This window comes from Aulonocara stuartgranti (assembly GCF_965226115.1).
Source record: "Aulonocara stuartgranti genome assembly, chromosome: 14".
Taxonomy (NCBI): Eukaryota; Metazoa; Chordata; class Actinopteri; order Cichliformes; family Cichlidae; genus Aulonocara; species Aulonocara stuartgranti.
Window position 1 is genome coordinate 34583389 of NC_138950.1, and position 19612 is coordinate 34603000.

The 19612-nt window shown below is 43.3% G+C and overlaps 1 protein-coding gene across 1 annotated transcript in view; it reads left to right on the plus strand.

Annotated features, from left to right (window-relative positions):
* LOC309687362 (uncharacterized protein) overlaps positions 1 to 4544 on the plus strand; it is a 236445-nt gene extending 231901 nt beyond the window's left edge. Inside the window, exon 2 of the mRNA XM_082502278.1 lies at positions 2615 to 4544. Coding sequence (XP_082358404.1) covers positions 2650 to 3381 — 732 coding nt within the window. The 5' untranslated portion in view covers positions 2615 to 2649 and the 3' untranslated portion in view covers positions 3382 to 4544. The remainder of the gene's footprint in view (positions 1 to 2614) is intronic.
* The last annotated feature ends 15068 nt before the right edge of the window (positions 4545 to 19612 follow it).

The following is a 19612-nucleotide window of genomic DNA, read 5'->3' on the forward strand; positions in this document are numbered from 1 at the left end:
CAAAATCAACAGGGAGCTGAGTTTATTAATTATTGGTATATTGGGATTAATTAAAGTCTGTGAGGGAGATTTTGATCATCTGCTTTGACAGTTTGGGTGCCCAACAATCCCACCTACTGATGCTCTGTTTGAAGCCACCGGGACTGATGAAGCACGTCAGGAGGAGAGACTGCAGCCCCCCGCAGCTTTGATCGCCTCCTTTCATTTGATGAATGATATACAGTTGCTAGAACAGAACAGTGGAAATAGTGCTTGAACGAAGCGATCCTATTTGGTGAATAGTACTAATACGCAGATTCCATGCTGTGACTAAACTGTGTATTGATTATGCTTCTTCACCTTCAGCCTTGAAAGATTTCAACTCCATCCTTTAGGTGTTTAACACATACTTGGTGTGCTTGTTGTGAACTAACATTTTCTGTAACTTTGCAAAACCAACTATCGGTGGTTGCTGGAGGTTGTTAGCAGTTCCTGTGAAGAAACTTACTGAGCCCCATTTATGCAGGTCCAGAAACCAGTCAGTGACCCCCTGGTAAACACCGGTCACAGGGATAACTGTGAATTCCATGACTGGGTAGTGCATGGTTGGTGGAAGTTACTTGTAGTCATAGCATGAAATTGGTCACAAAGAGTGTCATTGTTACTATCAGGTTGCTTCAGTCTCCAGTACTTTGTGTTAAAGATGCCAACTTGTCTCGAAGCACTCACCAGTTATTAACCACTTTGTAATGAAACTGTGAATATTCAAAGTAATCTTTGAATATTGCTGTTAAAATGTGTTTATTGTGTAAGGCACAACTTTATTTTAAAGGCGAAGATGCCATGTTTACTTTTCTACATTTCACCACAGATCAGAGGCTAAATGTCAAGTTTTTGCAGATGAGTCATCCTCCATGCAAACTAGGGCCAACTGCAGCAATCTATTAGTGACAAAGCAATCACAAGGAGATTTTTGGTTCAGTGTTCTCTTTAGAATTGATTTTACAGCGACTACCAACTACCTCAAAAAGCTGCTTACCAACCTTTTTTTCACTAGCGGCCAGCAGTTGCCAAGGGGGTCATTGAGCAGTCTCTAGGCCCATGTGACTGAAGCCTTATTTCCTTAATTTGTCGTGAAAACAACAAGGGAGCAGGCATCACCTAGTAATCAAATTACTTATCAGTCAATTGTGCAACCAATTTTGAGCCTCTTGAAATGGGGGACTGTTCAAAAATAACTATTTTTTTAAAGAGTTGATGCAATGCTTTTGTTAAACCCCTGAAGGTTTGTGCTCACCGTGTTTGTGTTCAGAGGCAAAGTTATAAAAATTCTCCATTCTCCAAATACTAATGGACCTAACTGTACATCCACAGCAAATGTTCAAGACAGGTATTCCTGTATGCATTTATCATAAATGTGTGTTGGGGTCTGTTCCCACACTATTTTCATGCTTTCAGGAAAAGGTGTAATGTCAGGTGATAGGGAATAAGAGGAGCAAGAAAATTGAATACAAATCTTGAAGGTGGCTCTTCATTATCGAAAAGCCAATTCCAGTCCAACACAATTAAGGCTCAACAATGCAATAACTGTCAGCTCATTACGGAGAATAATAAAATTCACATCACAGTGTCAGTCTTATAAATGCCAACTTGAGGCACCAACTGTGATCACGCAAGCCAATCCCTCCCTCTTTAACAAAGAAATTACAATGGAGCTTTGGGTGGAGGCCCATCTGCTTAGATTTCTTATCTCCCAATCTTTGCTGTCACTCTTTCAGACTTGGGACTCAGCGAGGGGGATGAGAAGGTGTTAAGTTGGTAGGCTGATTGTAATTAAAGGTTTGACAAAAAACTAATGAAACCCAAGAAAGCAGTTCATGTGCGTTATATGTCTGGATATCACTATCTTACTACAATCATTAGTGAAGAAAATGCTGCCTAGCTCATTTTTTTCTTTTTCAATATGTCTATATTCGCTTTTGCTGAGGGGGAACAGATGGAACAGTAAGTATTTAAACCTTTTGGTCACATAATAGGTCTGTTTTATCTTTTTTTTTTTCCTAAGTAATAGAGTTGATCAGATCAAAATATCAATCAGTATTAATACCAATGCTGTTATTGCAATCATCAATACTAGCACAATAGATCATTGCCATACCCTAAGTTCAGTATGTAGCCCCCTGAGTTATTTTTTTTAAATAAATGAAAAAAAAATATACCTCAAAGCATCTGAAGCATTTAATGTCAACTGTCACATCTTTTTCATTTATAGCCTATAAAACATTTAAACAACAGAAGCTGACCAAAAGTGCTTTAGAGACAGGCACGTTTACATTTCACTTCTCAAAGAAATTCATACAATACATGCATAAAAAATACATAAAAAAGCTAAAAAAAAAAGAGTGTTTTGTTGTGGAAAGTAAAAATCACAGTGATTTAGTGGTAAATGTGTTCAGAATTTGCAAACTGATTATGGGTCATCTTGTGGTGGACCACTAGAGGGCTCCACTCAAACCCAGTTCTCAGGAAGTGCTGTTGCTGTATTTTGGAGGGAAAAGTATTCAGTTGTGTGGTGATGAGTAACAAACGAGGAGTGGTAATCAAGAGCTCTCGTGTCGTCTATGTTTACCTCAAGATTGGTGACCCCTGACTCGAACATGCTGCAGTCCGATGGTGGCACCGACTCCGCTCTGGATGCATCAGCAGCCGCCAGCCCTCTGCCTCCTCCTGCAGCTGCGTTTGCTGTGGCGCTCGAGCTGCTGGACTTTTGGCTTCACGATCCCCCGTCGTGGTTCGTGCACGTGGAGGCTCAGTTTGCCCTTCGTGGCATCTCGGCTGACGACACGAAATATCACCATGTGGTGGGTTCTCTCGAACCCATTAGCCACCCGTCGTGCGTTGACTGTCCTCCGGGACCCACCCACCCGAGGGAAATACGCCGCCCTTAAGGAACTGCTTCTTCGGCGCTATGCCCTCTCCAACGCAGAGCGAGCCGAGAAGCTCCTCTCCCTCTCAGGCCTGGGTGGAAGTACGGCTCTCGAACTGATGGAGCACATGCTATCCTTTCTCGGACCAGATGACGGGGGATTCCTCTTCACCCACATCTTCCTCCGACAGCTGCCGGCGGCCATGAGAGCCGGCGTCTCCAACTCTCCACTTCTGGGCGCAAAGGATTATCGCTCCCTGGCTGAGGAAGTGGATCGTATTCTCGTGGCTACCCGCACTTTCCACGATCACGGCCTAGTTCCAGCCTCGCCGGCGGCACCTTCCACTTCCCCGCCGACCTGCCCCAACGTCTCAGATCCTTCGCTGACGGCAAAGATCGCGGTACAGCGACACCACGGACGGGACCTCTGTTTCTACCATCAGCATTTTGGTGCTCCAGCTTTGACCTTGCGCTAAGTAAAGCACAAAGTGAAAGCCTTGTGCTTTTCCGACCCTGGGACATGGGCCCCGCCAGCGTGCAGTAGCGGCCGCGACCGCTGGCGACAAAGGAAAACTGCTCTTCATAGAAGACTCGCGCTCCGGGAGACGTTTCCTGGTCGACTCTGGCTCCCAGAAGAGCCTCCTTCCCCCGACCGGCGCCGACAGTTTAGCAGCGGGCTGCGGACCGCAGCTTATTGCAGCTAATGGTTCTCCCATCGCAACGTTCGGGGAAAGGTTCGTGACTGTTTGTTTTTATGGTCGGGATTTCCAATGGACCTTTGTTGTTGCCGCTAGCTCTGTACCTATTTTGGGCGCCGATTTTCTTTGTGCCCATGGACTGCTGGTCAATGTCGCTAACAGACGCTTAATCGATGCCCTGGATTTTTCCGCCCACCTCACCGGCACCTCGATTTTTCTCTAAAATTTACTTGGTGCGGTGATATCACCAGGTTCCCATGCGCGCCGAAGATGTTCCCAGAACTGCCGTTATTACCCCTTTCGGCCTGTTGAGTTTTTGTGCATGCCGTTCGGCCTGAAAGGCGCTGCCCAGACTTTCCAGCGGTTGATGGACTCTGTCTTGCGCGGGCTGCCTTCCGTCTTCGTGTACCTTGACAATATATTGGTGACCAGCTGTTCTGAGAGTCAGCACGCGTCCCATCTGCGTCAGGTTTTCCAGCACTTGGCGTCGCACGGCCTGATCATCAACCCTTCCAAATGCCAGTTCAGGTTGCCGGTTCTGGATTTCTTGGGCCACCGCATTTCGGCTGAAAGTGTGGTTCCGTTGCCGGACAAGGTCCGGGCGGTTTCGGATTTTCCACGTCCCACGTCCGTTAAAGCGCTGCAGGAGTTCTTGGGGATGGTCAATTTCTACAACCGCTTTCTCCCCAGAGCTGCGCACCTGCTGCAGCCTCTCTATGCTGCCTTGAAGGGTAAAACAGCTAAGGAAGGACCCGATTGATTGGCTCCCTGAACACATCCAGGCATTTTCTGGGGCCAAGGCCGTGCTGGCCAACGCCACCCTGCTGGCCAACGCCACCCTGCTGGCCCACCCGTTTCCGTCGGTAGAGATTGCGTTGACCACCGATGCGTCAGACATGGCGTGGGCGCAAGCAGCGCCAGTTGGCAGCCATTTCCTTTTTTTTTTTTTTTCTGCCGCCTGTCCCATTTGGTTCTTTAGCCATCAGAATTGTTGTCTGAAGACCAACAAGGATACCCAATGGATTTACTTTGCCAAATGGATCATTGTGGCATTGCCGTATTGGTCCATTTGGTCGATCTTTGTTTTTATTATTTATTATATTTTATTTTCAGATGTTACAGACGGGACAGACATGAGTGAGAGATAGGAAAGGGAGAAAGAAAGAGGAAGGAAAGGAAAAACAGAAGGGGAGAGGGACAGTGAGAAAGGGGGGGAGAAAAAAAATAAAAATCTCCTGGATCACCTGTTGAGAGAAGAATAGAAAACAAGCAAAAAAAAGACAAAAAAAACAAAACAAAACAAAGCAACATACTAAACACAACACCATCGCATTAAGTGTAAACAGCAGTAAATACTAAATATTCAATGTTGTTGTGCAGCACGCAGGACAGATGTGCTTCGAAGTAGCAGCCAAGAAAGGTGTAATTTGGGTCTACGAGCAGTGAACACCCGTGTGCATACCTGTGTGGATCAGCGCGCTTGTATTCCAAAGGTTTCTCCATGTAACGATCTGCTAGGGAGTGTGGGGGGGCCACAGCCCCGTCCTCCAGGGTGTGAAGCAGGTATGGAGGAGATCAAAACTCCAGACATCCAGAGGCCCCCAGAACACAAGAAACCATGGAAGACCAACAGAGGGGCAGCCGCGCCACTGTTCCAGTAAGAGCTGAGGAGAGTCCCAGATGAGGGTTCACTCAGCAGCCGCGGAGCAGAAGCCAGGGGGAGTTGCAGTGACGCGCCCGTGAGCTCCGCCGGCCGCCAGCTGTGCCTGAGTGACCGAGCCCCAGGCCGAGAGGCCGGGGGCACCCCACCCCCGAAGGGGCCCGAGCGAGCCCCAGGCTCCAGGCCCCGATAAGCGGCCGCCAAGGAGTGAGCCGGTGTGTACCTGGACGCCCACCCCCAGACACAAGGAACCACCAACGCACCGACACCTGAGGGAGTCCGCCACCGGCAGGGGAAGTGGTGGTAGATGGAGATAGGCCTCCAAACCTTGGAGGGCCTGAGGTGTCCCCAGAGAGGTGGCGTCTGATACCCAACCTGACATATAGACACAGACATACAGGCACACACAGACACAAACATCCATTCCCCCCCTCATGCTCTCATATGCACTCACTCCACACTCAACCAACGTGGAGACAGACATAAAGAGACGCTGTACACACGATCACACTCCCCAAGCGTACTCTACAAACCGGGTCTAGGTACCCTTGCCCCTGGAGGGGGGAACTGCACCCAGACCCAGGTGGTGTTACCCTTTTCCCTGCGGTGGGGAGAGGCAGACCACCCCGACTCCGTAGCAGCAGGGAGGCCCCACACTCCAGACCGCAGTCGGACGGCCAACTCCACCTAGCCCTCCCGCTCCAGCAGGCCGCAGAGAATGGGGGTGGGAGAAGACTCCAAACCTCCCTCCACCCGCTCATTGTAGTGTTGATGCATGTGTGTTCTAAGGTGCAATTAAAACCCAGGAGGGCATGGAGCTACCTGCCAAGGAGCAGCAGGTAAGCGCATAGTCCCTCCTGATTTGGCAGCCATTTCCGAGTTCACAACTGACATTCAGCACGTGGCTGGTAAGTCCAACTGCGTGGCTGACTGTCTGTCGCGTGCGCTGGTTTCTCCCGTTTATGTTGGCATAGACTTTGACACTATGGCCGCTGACCAACAGGTCGACCCGGACGTCCTTGCCCTTCGGGCTGCACAAACGGGCCTTGTACTAGAGGACAGACCCGTGTGGAACGGCGGGCCCAGCCTGCTGTGTGTGAATGTGTGCGTGAATGGGTGGATGACTGGATGCGTAAAGCGCTTTGGGGTCCTTAGGGACTAGTAAAGCACTATACAAATACAGGCCATTTACCATTTACCAGGGAGCCGTTTTGATCATGTACATGTGGATCTGGTTGGTCCTCTGCTGCAGTCACAAGGTTTCACGCACCTTTTGACTGTAGTGGACCGCACAACCCACTGGCCCGAGGCAGTGCCTCTGGCATTCACTACAGCAGCAGCGGTGGCCAGGGCATTTTTGTCAACGTGGGTTTCGTGTTTCGGTCCCCCCGCCGATATCACCTAAGAAAGGGGGCCCCCCGGTTCGTTTCCGAGCTTTGGTCTGCCATGGCTGACGGCCTGGGGGTCAAGGTTAAAGAAGACCTCAGGGTTTCCCCGGCTGAACTTGTCCTTGGCCAGCCCCTCCGGGTCCCCGGGGAATTCTTGCCCGAGAGCCCACCCCCATGCTTCGCTCCCTCTGTGCTGTCTCTCTGTCCCCCAAGAGACTCGTTTTCTGTTCCTGGCCCAGTGCACCATTGTCTGCCCGACACCTTTGTTCCGAGGTCGTTGGATTCTTCGCAGTTTGTTTTCGTCAGGCATGACACTCATAGGCCTCTGCTGCGTCCACTTTATGACGGCCCCTTTAGGGTTATTCAACCGGGCCGGAAGCATTTCCTTTTGGACTTTGGGGGTCAGCAGGAGGCTGTTTCTATTGACAGACTTAAACCGGCACATGTGCTTCTGGATGATCAGGTGGTGCCGGCTCAGGCCCCCCGCCGTGGCCGTCCGCCTTCCACTGGACTGGACAACTCTGCTTCTTCCTCTGGGAGCGCCCCCCACCTGGCGGGGCCCGAGCTATCTTCAGCTTTTCCTGACCGCCCATGCCAGCCTGGTCCTCAGGCTCATTTCCCCTCAGCCAGCTCTCCACCTCCCTAGTTCAGCCGTTCTGGACTGTAAACATACACGGCAGACCCAGTGGCATTTTGATAATTTTTTATTAATCCCTACACGGTTGTTGTACATTCACACTCAGAGCTGCAGCTCTCCCGCTGCCAGCTCAACATAACACCAAGAACCCAACCACAGGACCCAGTACAATATTTAATTCGGTGGGGCGTGATTGCGGATGCCGTGCAGGTGCGTCCGCCTCCTCTGCACGGCACCGCAGGCCATGCCCCATGTGGCGGGCCACATGGATGTTTGATTAAAGCAAGGGTTCTGGACTAGGGGATGACCTTACTGGGTATTGGGGGGGGGGGGGGGGGGGGGGATGTGTGGTGGACCACTAGAGGGCTCCACTCACACCCAATTCTCAGGAAGTCTTGTTGCTGTGTTTTGGAGGGAAAAGTATTTAGTTGTGTGGTGATGAGTAAGTGTTAATCGAGAGCTCTCGTGTCGTCTGTGTTTACCTCCACAATCTCATAAATCATGACACACTGCTCTCCCCTACATAAGATACTTTTATATGTTAAAAGTATCAGTATCTGCAATACTTTTCCTGTATTGGTATTGATATGACAATCTGCAGTATCACACAGCACTACTGAGCGTGTGCTCAGGCATACTGTTCACTTTAATGGAGACGTTTTTAGTTTACTCTGAAAACTTTTATAAAATGAAAGGGTGGATAAAAGGACACATTGTTTGTTTGGGGTTTTTTTGCAGTATAGTCAACAACAGTTTCACAAGTGAAAGGCCAACATGAACAACCTTGGGCTCTACACAGAGGACCCTCAGGGAAATTTTGAAATACAATAAATTTCCTTGTCCCCTTTGCAAGGGCAGCATGAGATTTAAAAACATACATTCGAGAATGAATAACAGCCTCATAACAAAGCATGACTAAACAGTGATGTCTTCAAAAGTATTCTAAAACTTTTCAACAGCATCTTTAACAGTGAAGTCCAAGAATGCTACATTCATCTTTAAACGTCACAAAAATGACTATTTTGAGCTGGATTTAAAGAGTAAATGCCACTTCTGTCCCGGATACAGTCCCACCAGTGGAAATGCTATGAACAAGTATTGTCTACACCTAAAACAGTTGCAGTATTGAACACAACAACATTTTGCACATACTGTAGGTTATTTTCTTAGTATTGCTTCACCACCAACTGTCCATTCAAGTCCAATATCAGGGGCAATATTGGTCCAGGACATAGAGCTGGTCATCAAGCAGCCCAGCGATGTTAAAGAGTACTTGGGAAAATTTTGAAACCCAAGTTGCTCCCGATACATCGATGTCAGTGCATGTGCAGATATTAGACAATGTGCTTTAGGTATAGAAAGAAATTGTGTGTGTGAATGTGAGTTGGTGAATGAGGCTTGCTGCGAAAAACTGCTTTGAGTGCTCAGTTAGAGTAGAAAAGCACTACATAGAGTAAGCACCAGTCTATTTGTGAATATTTGTATCTCCAACAACATCAATATCTGGGTCTGAATGGTAAACACATTCCTTTTGCCTCCACTGAAGTTGGTATACACTGGGGTTTTAAAGCTGCTCAGTGTGGCAGAAAAGAGCTTTTTGAGAGCAAGGACATAGAACAGTGAACCTGGACAGCTAAACAATGAGCTCAATTGGTGTATAAAGCTCTGTAAATGCCAACGGGAGCGTCAGATTAAGCTGATAATTCTCTCTGGGTTTGTGAACATGAGCAGCACCTCTCACATTATACATTATCATTTGATACATAATTAAGGTATCAGGTATAGATGCTTAAAAATGTAAACTTTGTGGAGATGTAGGTGTTGTTTTGCAGACAACAAATAAAATGGAAAATATCACATGCCTTCATTCTTCACACTTATTTCCAGAGTTTCATTTCCAAAGCAGGAAATCTCACAACTTGACTAGAAAATCCAGAAATGGGCCCTGAATGGTAAGTATGTGGATATTTTTGGATGGCAAACAGCATTATAATCCAATAATAAAGCATATTTTTTGTTTCATTTTTTTTATTGACTTCCTCTTTTTCAAGCACATAGGCAGAACGGCCATCTCCTGCTCATGTGATAAAGAGGAAGACAGAGAGACTGGATAAGAGACAGAGAGAGAGGTAGACATGATCTCTGGGAGTACATACAATTTAATTATAGCTGCCATCAATGTGATTTGCAGGCACATACACTACAGTGCCCCCCCCCCCCCCCCCCAACCACACACACACAAATACATGATTGAATCCAAGTCTCTTTTGCATAATATTGGACTTTCTCACTTTGCCTTTTGTCTCGTTGGAGCTGACACACAAGAAAACAGTGATGTCCTTTTCCTCTGGCTGCATGTCATGAATGCACAAAGTGGAAGCAAAAGCATACATCTACAAACACACATGCACACACACACACATTCCCAAAGGAGAAAGAGAAAATCAAATTTTATGGATTGATTTATTGACACAAACACATATGTGGAGACCAGCACACACACACACACACACACACACACACACACACACACACACACACAGACACACACACACACACACACACACACACACACTCTCTCCCACACACATACACAAGTATATTGTTCTCAGCAGTAATGTAATCTTGTCTCAGCTGCTGGCTTCATCAGACTGATGTAATAGGAAACTCGTATTTATGTTTTTTTTAGAAAAGATGGATTGAGTGGAAGGAGAGAAAGCAGGGCACACAGAGGTTACATCCCTGAACTGACTCCGCTCTCCCGACCGAGCCTGATGGGGGAGGAGAGGTGGTGACACGCAGAAACACAGAGCCAGAGGTGGAAGATTAGATCAGAGGTGAGATCAGGTAAAGAGTTGTTAAATGAATAGAAGGAGAGCTGGACAGATTATTTATAAAGGGGGCAGCATGAAGAAATTGCATGAGGAGAAATGGAAAGAGGAGAGGCAAAGAGATAGGAGGAGGTGTCGATTAAGCAGATTAGAAAGCGAGGGGCTGTTTTTCCATTTCATTTCATGTTGGTTTAACTTGCAATCAGGCACGACAGTCTTTGTGTGTGTGTTTATGTGTGTTTGTGTGTGTGTCTGCATGCAGTGTGATATGGAGTAAAACTATTACATGCAGAAAATCCCTCCCAGGAGGCAACTGTGATGTGTAAAGGAACTCTGTGGAAACAGGAACACTGTACTGTTTAGTGTTATGCAGACAATGACAATGAACACAAGGAGTGCAAGCTGACACAAGAGCTGTGTGTTTCTGTGTAAAAGAACGTACAAGGGTTCTTTGAGGGTTCTTTGGTTTGGGGATTTTAACAGCAAGCAAGCTTGATGAAATGCTTAATTAGTTGTAATAAAATAAACTAGCAAAGCATGACGCTAAAATGAATGTGCTATAAAGAGTTCCAATATTACAGCTGATTCTTATGCACTGCACTTAAAAAAACAAAGCAGGTTAGTTATTGCATTCGATAAATAACCTGTCTGAATATTTTGATGTCTATCTCAATGCAAAATACTATAGTAATTGGAACAATGAAAGAGAGTTCACTAAGAAATTACAGTATTGTGCAAAAGTCTTGAGCCTCCACTCATATCTTTATGTTTTTTCTTTCTTTCTCCTTTTCTTGTACATAACACCTGACTAGCATAACCTACCTAACTTAAGGGATGAACCAATGTTGTTTTTACACATAAACGAAAACTTAACAAATAGCTCATTTTAAATTGTATCTTTTGGCACTTTGCAGCCCGTTATATATATTGTTTCCATTTCTTTAGTTCAATCTCTGAAAAAGGCCAAAGATAAAGCTGTCTGACAACTAGAAATGAGTATTTTTGCTACAACATTATTCTCAAATAGCCATTAGGCAAAACCTCAGCCTATCTCTGCATAGTGTGTAGTGTGACTTTTAAGGTTTGAGAAAACTGGACAGTTTGAGAACTAAAGAAGGGCTGAAAAGCAACTTACTACAGAAACAGGAACAAGAACAAATCCAGCAGAGACCTGTCATGACTGTGGGTTTTTTTTTGTTTGTTTGTTTTGTTTTTATGTTGTTTTTATTTTTCCAGAAGATTAAACAAAAACAACCGGTTCATAAAGCACTCAATGGTTTGGTCCTATCTGACTCACTGTCTATAACCGGATTAGGCCTCTCAGGTCATCAGCAGCAGACTGTTAAACTGTTCCCAGAACTAGATGTAAGTGGCTTTCAGTTACTGCGTTCCTGTTCTTTGAAAGGACCATCCACTCACCCGAGGTCAATTAGAACTGTGTCTACTTTCAAAAACAAACTTAAAATATTTCATTTTCATTTTCACAGCGTGTGTGTGTGTGTGTGTGTGTGTGTGTGTGTGTGTGTGTGTGTGTGTGTGTGTGTGTGTGTGTGTGTGTGTGTGTGTGTTCTTTCTTTGTAAGGTTTGTTCTGTTGTCTGTATTGGCTTAAAGAATTGTCAACCTCCACAGGTTTTATGTTTTAATATTTTATGAGGGTTTGCTTTCTTACTTAACGTTAACACTGCTGTCTAGCTATTTTGCTCTTTACTAATAATGGAACAGAGAGATTTGCAACACCGATCTTGTGTGGATTTTTAAGAAATCAACAGAAGTTGAGGGACCTCTAAGAAGTTTTTGCTTTCAGGGCTTAATTTACTCACACTGCTGCTGGAAAGTTACTCTGCAGGGTGATTTCATTCTTGTTAATAATCAAAGTTAAAAATGGTCAACTTATTAGCCCAAAAATCCTTTGCGCAAAACTGCTGCAGCAACAATGCTGAGGACAAAATAAAGTTACTATGACTCATTTAGACAAGAGAAAAAAGCTACCAGTGGAAAATAAGGAACACGATATATAATATACACTCAACTGCTCATTAGCTCAAATAGCAAATCACATGGAAGTGTCTCATAGAAATTGTCAGCAGCTGAAGTGTAATTGGAGCATCAAACAAGAACAAAGTGATTTTAATGTCCATAAAACATCCAGTGAGAGGCCTTCTTTGTGTGAGAGATAAAGATATGCAGAAGGTCATCTCTGATTGGACAACACATTGAATCTTGAAGCACATGGGCTACAGCAGCAGAAGACCACACTTGATTCCAGTCCTGTCTTAAGAATAGAAAACAGTGCCTACAATTGAACAGCAGAAGATTGGAAAAATATTGCCTGGACTTATGTGTCTTGATTTATATGTACAGCTGACAAATCTACAGCAACTGTGTGTTGCTGTCATGTTAATGTAGATCAAAATCTGTAGATTTTTCCAGCACCTTGTTGCTTCCATGCCATTAAGAATGCCAAGATCCAACCTGGTACTAGCAAGGTGTAACTAATGGACTGCATATATAAACACCACCTGTCATTGCTAGTGACAGATTGCGGATTTAACCAGCATTCTATGGGCTCTGGTCATTACTGTTGGTTGTTGCCGGTGCAGACATACCTAAACACTGATAAAATAGGGTTCATTCAATGAGCCACTGAGTAAGAAAGTTAACAGATTTAAGCCACTTTGGTACACTTCAGTAGATCCAGTGTGGACTACAGAGGCATATCTGCAAAGCAACATAGCGTGGCTTTAATTTGAAAAATAAAAAATAGTAGCTGTGCTGCAAATGGTCCTAAAGTCCACTGGAAGCTGATCTTGAATGGAAGATCAGCCAAATTTAAATTGGGTTAGACTTTCGATTTCTTTGGACATGTTCTCTGTACTTTGTGTTCACACCTCATAATACATGTGAATAATGTTGGTTTAAAATAGATTCTGCTGTGCTGTCATTCAGGTAATAAGAAAGCCTCATGCCAAAGGCATTCACATTCTCCTTTGTCCTTTCATAAGTTTCCCCTTAAATAAATCAAAGTAAAGCTGAATGGAGTCAGTTGAAATAATTTGCTTCTCTTTCTCATCTCTTCCTTTTCAACAGCTGGGCTCTGGGGCTATTTCTACTTTAGTTGTATCTTTGTTTAACACAGTCAGCATTTTTTCTGTTCGTGTTCCTACCTTTGGAGTGGTGTAGCCCCTGGCCTTGTTTCATATAGTCCGTCCATTACACCATGTACTGTTATCGACTGGCTATCTCGACATTGGCCCATTCAGCAAAACACGGCAGCAGAAGCCAGGTAGGTTGCCATGGACACTGCAACATCCACAGTTAGTCGTGCTTGTGCAAAACCAATGAAAGTAATTTTTCCAGACATGTTTTTGGATTGGGTGGCAGCAAATCTGTTTTTTTGAGATAAAGAGTCTTTAGGGTTTTTACAAACACATTATCTCATTTTTACTGTTTGTTGTTCGACCAGCTTCACTCTCTGTTTCCTCACTTCTCCCTCTTCTGCAATCATAGGAAACAAACATTACATGTTGAAGCCATGATTTATAACACTGAGGGCACAAAATGCCTTTGTGTGTCTACAAGATAGATTCTGTGCTGACATTTTAATTGAAAAACCTGACACATGACTGCAATGTGTTGTTTTGTCACACTGAAACAGGCTCCCTGTAAATGATTGAGCCTTGTTGATTAAATTTTACCTGCAAAAAAAACTCAGTGAATGAGTTATCAGCAATACAGGCCATTACTTTGAGTGAAAATAAGTATGCTTCCATACTAAAAGAGTGGCTATAGGAAACTTTCATTAAAATACATAAAAGTAAGCTAGTTTAAGGTAGAGATGGCACGATACCACTTTTTTATGTCCGATACCGATACCGATAGCATAAATTTGGATATCTGCCGATACCGATATGAATCCGATATAGTGTTTTTTAATCAACAAAACTGTTTTTTTAAAAATATCTTGCTGCATTTTGTATAAGTTCATACTCAAGTTTAAAACAACAACTACACTAAAGCTATTCTGTTATACCTATATGCAAAAAAAAAAAAATTTCATAGTTCAGCAATACTGATCAATCTAATAAACTTAAACCTACACCATCCTCCCTATTCTGGTATTTTAAAGAGTACTTAGCGTAAATATTAAGCAACCTAACTAATAGGGTTCCAACTCCCAGCAACAACAAAAATAAATAAAAAATAGGGAACCACCCCTCACACTCCACCTCATGATGCTTAATCAACGTAATCAACCTTAATTTGATGCAGTGTGAAAAAAAATGCACAGAAATCAATTATTTTTCAAGAAATATTAAATAGATTCAACATCTTTCTTCAACAAAATTGCAGACTGCACAGATGGTACCTTCTCAAAGGAAAAAGTACTATAGCTTACTAGGGTATATATATTAGACTTAATAGTCACTATATACAGTAATTGACTTCTATTCATTTTACATCAAATTAAAACTTTGGGTGTAAGATTCGAATAATTATTTATTAAAAGCTAGACATTTTAAATGAGAATAAGAAAGAAAAGTATGTCTTTGTGCCCCCTTTTCCCTGTTAATGCCCTATCGGCCCCCCTGGCTAAACTTTGCTAGATCCGCCCCTGCACAGTTACCAGCCGTCAGCTACGTAGAAAAAGATCCTCGAGTAGAAAGTAATATTAAATAAATTCTAACAACAGCTGATCAAGCTTAAACGTACTGCTGTTGTTCAGCCGCTGGTTTCCTCTTTCTGGTGCAAAGTGGGCCAAAAACAAACCAGAGACACAGACTCGCGACAGAAAAGCCGATCAGCTGATCATTAAGCAGTTTCATGATTGAAGTAGCAGCCGGAGAGCGAGAGGCAGTCGCTTGTTAAGCTTAACGCAGGAATGCTTTACAAACATTCAGAGATGGACTTACACACTTGCTTTACTTCTCTCGGGGATAACTTTGTCGGAGATGAAATGCCAGGTTGCTAGCGAAGCTCCACATGCTATCCAGACCACCGACAGGTCCCGCATCCCACAGCCGCTCTATCACGTGATGCATACTGCTCCGACGTGCTAACGTTCTGAGGTGAGTTACGGCGTGTTGCAAGTTTTGTGAGGTGCTTTCGTGATATTTAATGGATCGGATTACATTTTTTATTTTTCTCCGATATCCGATCCAGTAATTTAGGTCAGTATCGGACCGATACCGATACGTAATATCGGATCGGTCCACCTCTAGTTTAAGGTAACTAATGGGTCAGTTCCATAACTTGTTGTTGTGTGTTGCTTGCCCACTCTGTCTTGTGTGTATTGCTGAGCATTAAAATTCATTCAAGTCATTGGGTAATGCTCATGCTCTTTACGTTGATCTTCAACTATATCTAATTGAATTCAATGTGTTTTCACTTATATAGTTAGGTTGAGTTTAGAACTCTCACAGTTTTGATATTTGACACTAGATTTCAGGAGTTGTCTCATACTCTCAGGGTACCCAATAAGGAAGTCTCACAGCACCTTTTTATATAAGATAAATTATTTTTGATAAAACATAATTTCAGCAGACTTTAATTCAGGTAACAGACAAACATACAGAGTACTCTAAATTCATCTTTCATATCAACTTTTACCTTAGTCACTAAAATTTGGCCCATAATTTATCTATCTGCTTATTACAAATTTTTTAAAAATTGTTTGTTCTTGCAGCCCAGACCGCAAAATCTCACTTTATAAGCTATTGTTGAATTACAGTGTTTGACAACGGCTATTCTGAGGAAGAGCTCTGCTCTCCATTACAACTGTAGGGATACTTCATACTTTTTCAGCAATATTATGCACAGTTATAAACATGTTGTGAAAAAATTATTTCACAGGACTCTGTGTAGTCTTTGTGATTCAATAGCTTGTAGAGCCACCTTCAGCAGCAACAACTTGAAGTAATTATTTTTGTTATGACAGATGTTTCCTGCTCAGTTCCATCCATTTACTCATATCAATGAGCCAGCATGCAGAATACCAGGACCCTGACACTATAGCACCCAAATAGAAAGCACTTATTTTTTTTATGAATTTTACAATATTGGAAAAACAATCTGCAGTAAAACTCGTCAATAAATGCAGGTGTACAAAGACGATGAGAATATAACCAGAAAAGGGAAAGACCATCTCTGAATTGAGGAGGGGTACATCTAAGGGTACATCTTTCACCATCTTACAATGCTGTGATTGCAGCCATCCCCCCAACTCTCTGTGAACGGTAGTCATGGCCATTGATCAGTGGGCTTTGATCAGTGGTTTTTGATCAATGGTCATGAGAATTTGCATAATTATGATGAAGGAACTGACTTCCCAGCCCATTGTTCCTTCAGTGGGCTAGTTTCAGTCATTATGCAAATGTACTGTTTATAAGATTGAGGAAACCTGCAGTCAGCTGAGACGAAACGTTTCTCCCAATGAAAACGCTAAGTCCAGATGAACAGAATCAACTTTTGGAGATTTACGTACCTGGATGATTGAGCATGCATCAAGACCCCTTAAAGTTAAAATTTAGCAGATACAGCAGATACAATTGTCCTATTTGGAACAAAGTAAATATTGCCTCTAACGGGACCAAAAATAAAGTGAGAGTTAATGTAGTTTATAATATTACAGAGGGGTGCTGAATGTTCCTAGATAGGCAAAAATGTGAGCCTGTGCAGAGTGAAGCCACTGTTTTGGGGAGTGGAGCAGGTTAAGCACTTGCTCTGGTTCCTACTTGTCCCACTGGGCTCTTTAAGAAGCTCAAGGCTTACACAGCCACGAGCCAGAGAGTAAAATACACACAGATTCACACACATCCACACAAGGCTACACACATTGTCAAGGTGGTGATAAGGAGCTACTTAAGGGTACTTGAGCTTTCCCGCTTGAACACTTGTTTATAGGCTCTAAGCATACCTAGTCCTGCAGCAGAGCATAATGTGTATTCCACACAGTAAACCAAACCAACACATGAGGAAACAGAGCAGTGTAAATAAATACACACATGACTGGCTCTTATCAACACATATGCTGAGACAAGTTTTTTTTAATGGGAAGAAAAATTTATTTCCTGGAAGCACTTTTACCTCCTCCTTGTCTCTGTCCCTTAATGAGGCAGTGAGCAGAGATCTGGTTGGGCTTTTGTCACTGGGTGTCTGGAGCACCACAGACAAATTAAAACCCAATTATGTTTTCATTTCACGCTCTTTTATTGGGCCTGATAATAAAAAATTTGGACAGAAACTCAGGAAGGAAGATAGAGAGAGAAGCAGAGAAGATAGACGAGGCAGAAGGAAGAAAAATACCGAAAGGTTTGTAACTGTTAACTCAACCCTTATGATTTCTTCCATATTATACTATCTGTTATCGCACACTGTGTGTGTGTGTGTGTGTGTGTGTGTGTGTGTGTGTGTGTGTGTGTGTGTGTGTGTGTGTGTGTGTGTGTCTTTCTGTCTGGAGAATGTGCCATAAAGCCTGGCTGGATATTAAAATGAGATATTAGGCCATACCGTCCAAAACAGCGAGAAAGGAATAATGTATATTTGTACATAGTGTTTGCTGTGCTTGTGTGGTTCCAGCCTATTTTTATATACAGCAAGACATCTAAACTCAGGCATAAAGTCAGCTACATCATGTGTTGCATTTGTGTAAAGCTGTATGTCATTTCACACCGTTAATTACATAAACTTGATTATGTTCTGATATGAATCAACAGTAACAACCTCACAAGGAAAGGACCTGGACATTTTAACCATTTACCCACTACGTTATGCTAATATATTGTACTGGTTTGAAAATATGTCTCTTACTTACTATTTAAGCCAGGTCAACGGTTACTTATTGTTTTAAAAATGTTAGCATTTTGTCAAATATTTTGGCTAAGTAAAATTTTCCTTACTTACAATTTTAGCTACTCACACTTTTCATGTCATGCAGCTATTATTTATTGAAGGCCTGAGCTGTTTCTGATGGCCAAAAATTCACCCTATGGCACGAAATTATGGTTGTGCTTTACAAAAGAAGCAAATCATTATTATTGAAACATTATAGAAATTGACTTCTATTTTAGTAGTCACTGATACATTTAAAGTTTTTTTTTTTTATCTTAACCTAGCTTTATGCTTTTTTGTCACTGGAGAGTCTATCTATCTATCTATCTATCTATCTATCTATCTATCTATCTATCTATCTATCTATCTATCTATCTATCTATCTATCTATCTATCTATCTATCTATCTATCTAACCCTTAGTTGCAAAATTCTCCCAAAGGTTCAGTGTTTTTGAGCCTCTGTCTTTTAACGTTTCTGGCATTAGACTGACGACATTGACAAATGACGAAAACGAAAACAAGTGTTTTGTTTCCATTGTGATGAACATGCATCTCATGAGAAAAAGCCATCACAGACACACATGCTCCTCTTGGCCTCCACTGCACTATCTGATTGATTGTACAAGAGAGCACAGCAGATACAATTAGTTCACCGTGGTCATCTCGTTAGTAATTCCCTCAGGATCCTGTCAGCATAGTAGACACCCACTCCTTCACAGATACATGCCCATGCAATTTCTTTCCCTTACCAACCCGTAGCTCTGTTTTTCCTCTGCATTCCTTTTCTCCAGTCAAACTCTAAGCTTTGATTTTTGCCCTTACCTTGCCTTTTCAAAACATGCCCTTTCCAACCTAACCAAATCTCAACCTTGCTCCATCCATCAATCAATCATGGCTCAACTCATCCTCCCCCAACACCTACCCATCCTTACCTCCCTCTCACTGCTGTCGCTGTAACACTTTTAATTACGGCGAGTTAAAAATTACGAGCCCGGAACAGCAAGTCGCTTGGCAGGTTGGCTTTAATTGCCTTGTGTTGTAATTCTGGACAGACGAAAGGGGAGAACAGGGAGGGTTGTGGGGTAGGTCACACGTGGGGGCGGTGGAGAGCAAGAGAATGACTTTCAGGTGACCTCCTTAATCAATCGACAGCCAATCGGGAAGTAGATCGTTCCAGTAGTTTCCTCCTTGTGGCTTGGTCTTGCTGGGCAAATTCCCATACTTTACACACTTCATCTGACACACACCTTCTTCCCAAATCAACTCATCTGAATATTAGAAATTTAACATGAGGCCTGCAGAGGACCTGGTAGATTTCTTTCTCCAGCTGATTTAAGAAAGTGTCATTTGGACCTGTCTTGTTGTTAGTTGACAATGCCTTGCAGCTTGAAGCTAAGGTGATCATTATATACTAGTATTTGCCTCCTGCTACCTCTCATGGTGGTTTGCTGGGTAATTAAACTGAAATCTCAATGGCAGGCGCCTTTGGCCACATTCTTTTCTGACTCCAAACACAGAAAAGCAACACAAGCGCACACACAACAGCTTTCTACTCCCAAGCATGAATTCCTAATGATTTGAAATGATTTATGGCCCCACCTCTCCCCCACATGAATGGCCACCACTGGAACCACTTTATTATATTAAAAAACAACACGCCACTC